Genomic DNA, 2,500 nt, shown 5'->3' on the forward strand with positions numbered 1-2,500 from the left:
ATTGTATTTCACTCAACACTCAAATACTTTCAGGCCCTATCCACCAGGACAGCCATCACACAAAAGACAGCTCAACATGAAGTTCCAGAAGACTGCTGGGACTACACCCAGTCTGACCACCTACACTTCTTTTGAGAAAGGGCCACAGATAGGGCCTGAAAGTACTCGAGTGTTAGTTAGGTAGAATACTCTGTAAATATTTACAAGCAAAGAAAAATTATACTCAGTAATCTTGTGGGTTTAATTTTCCATCTTCAGAAGAAAACTGAAAGAAGTTTTTGTTTGGTTCAATAATAATAATAATAATAATAATAATAATAATAATAATAATAATATAATAATAATAATAATAATAATAATAATGGTTTTGGCCTCTGTCTAAATCAGAAAAGCTGGTCCTAAGCCCTTATTAATAGGATTGGTTGAATCAGGAAGGGCGTTCATCCATAAAACCAGAACTACGTAATTATCATAAGAGCCGTTCAGGATAGAAACAGCTGGAGGAGGCCGATTAACAACAGTGACCCTCATTAGGGATTAAGCTGAGAAGAATCTGGTGAGGAGAGGTTGAGGAGGTGGGATGAGAAGAGACACTGGATGTCATTTGGAGCAGTGGTGTTAAGTGAACCCACATTGCTAACAGTAGGGAGTGAATGTAAGATATGTGTGAGTGGTGCTGCGTCTAGGGGTTTAGAGCCCTGCTGAGAAATCATCTGCTTTGGTCAAAACCAGTTAGTTTTCTGCGCAGGGATTCAGTGCTTAAAATATTACGGTGGCAATGATCATTATCTTTTATTTCTCCTAAAATGTCCACTTCATCTTATCAGGGGAAACAGCTTAACTAACGTGGAACGAAAAAGGAAACCAATGAATCTTAGTTTTAACCAATTGGAGTTGAGACTGTACACGCCCAGTTACCAGTAAGAACTCGTTGATTTGTAAGTTATCTAGCATCGCAATCACATCAGGGTCACAATAAAGCCAATGAATTCGTATAAGTTTCTGGAGCACAATTTGCGTACGTTAAAAATATAAAAAATTAGATCTGGGAAGTTGTTTAAATCTATAGGAATAGGCTTGTCGAGAACCCTTCAAAAAAAATTATTTATATGTATTATATATATATATATATATATTTAATACGATATTCTATATATATATATACGTATATACATATATATATATATATATAATCTAATTATATATATTATATTCTATATATATATATGTGTATATATATATATATATATATATATATATATGTATATATATATATATATATATATATATATATATATATATATATATAGTTACATTAAAACACAAGTTACATAAAAATAAATCAATAATATTGAAGCAAGGTTTATTGTCAAGGTTTTATTTTAAAAAAGGAAATAAATAAATAAATAAAGGAAGAGAGGAGCTAACCTGCCAGAGCAAAGTCTAGAGTAAAATTAAAAGCATAAACGAAAAGTAAACAATAACTGAGAACAACAACAAAGTCAAGATAAAATAAAACCTTGCCAATAAACCTTGCTTAAGTGTAAATTAATGTTCAATTTTATTGCGTTTTTTTAGAGTAACTTGTGTTTTAACGTAACTTATTGAGTGTTTTAAGTATGGTTTCCCGTTAAGTTGACTTATAGATAACTATTATTTTGAATTTCGTAATTTTTTTAAAGTTTTAAAAAAAGGATTTTATTTATGTCTATTATAGAATTCCTTGGGGATGCAATAATGTATTACGGAACGTCGGAATAAATCTGTCTTAATGTCAAATTCGTGTGTGTTCCTGCCTGCCTTCATGCTTCTTAGTGTGACTCTGCCGTGTGACCTCTGGTGACTTTGGCTATATATATATATATATATATATATATATTAGATAATTATATTTAGTATATATAGAGGCGAGAGAGAGAGAGAGAGAGAGAGGGGAGAAGAGAGAAGAGAGAGAGAAGAAGAGAGAGAGAGAGAAGAGAGAGAAACTCACCTTCGGTGCTAATGCACGTGTAGACAGAAAGTCATAGGGCACTGAGTAGTTATTGTCGGCGTAGGAGTTGAAGTTGCCTTCTTTTCCTGCTATGATGTTTCCCATTAGGATCTTGACGTGGGAGTCTCGGTCACTCCTTGATTGCTCGTGGTAGCATCCCATGGCGTGGCCGATCTCGTGGGCCACCGTTCCCAGCTGAAAAGGGGAGCACATGGGCAGGTAGCAAATTATAGAGCATGTCACTGCAGGGATGAATCACTCATGACTATTTAAAGGTACATTGCAACCATATGTTTCAGATACTTCCTTCTGCGCCCCTGTTCTCTGGTAAAATATGGACAGATGATGTACAGATATATATATATATACTATATAGTATATATATATATATATATATATATATATATATATGCGTATGTATATATATATATATATATATTATATATATATCTATCTATATATTATATCTATATATATAGATATATATATAGAATATATATATATATATAT

At 32.5% G+C, this 2,500-nt stretch overlaps 1 protein-coding gene across 1 annotated transcript in view; it reads right to left on the minus strand.

Moving 5' to 3' along the window:
* Positions 1-530: 530 nt before the first annotated feature.
* The window catches only part of LOC135213366 (zinc metalloproteinase nas-33-like), an 11,964-nt gene continuing 9,994 nt past the window's right edge, over positions 531-2,500 (minus strand). Inside the window, exons 5-6 of the mRNA XM_064247346.1 lie at positions 1,991-2,185; positions 531-698 (exon numbers count right to left, since the gene is read on the minus strand). Of these exons, the coding sequence (XP_064103416.1) occupies positions 531-698; positions 1,991-2,185 (363 nt within the window). The remainder of the gene's footprint in view (positions 699-1,990; positions 2,186-2,500) is intronic.

Source organism: Macrobrachium nipponense, chromosome 42, assembly GCF_015104395.2.
Source record: "Macrobrachium nipponense isolate FS-2020 chromosome 42, ASM1510439v2, whole genome shotgun sequence".
In the NCBI taxonomy this organism is placed as follows: Eukaryota; Metazoa; Arthropoda; class Malacostraca; order Decapoda; family Palaemonidae; genus Macrobrachium; species Macrobrachium nipponense.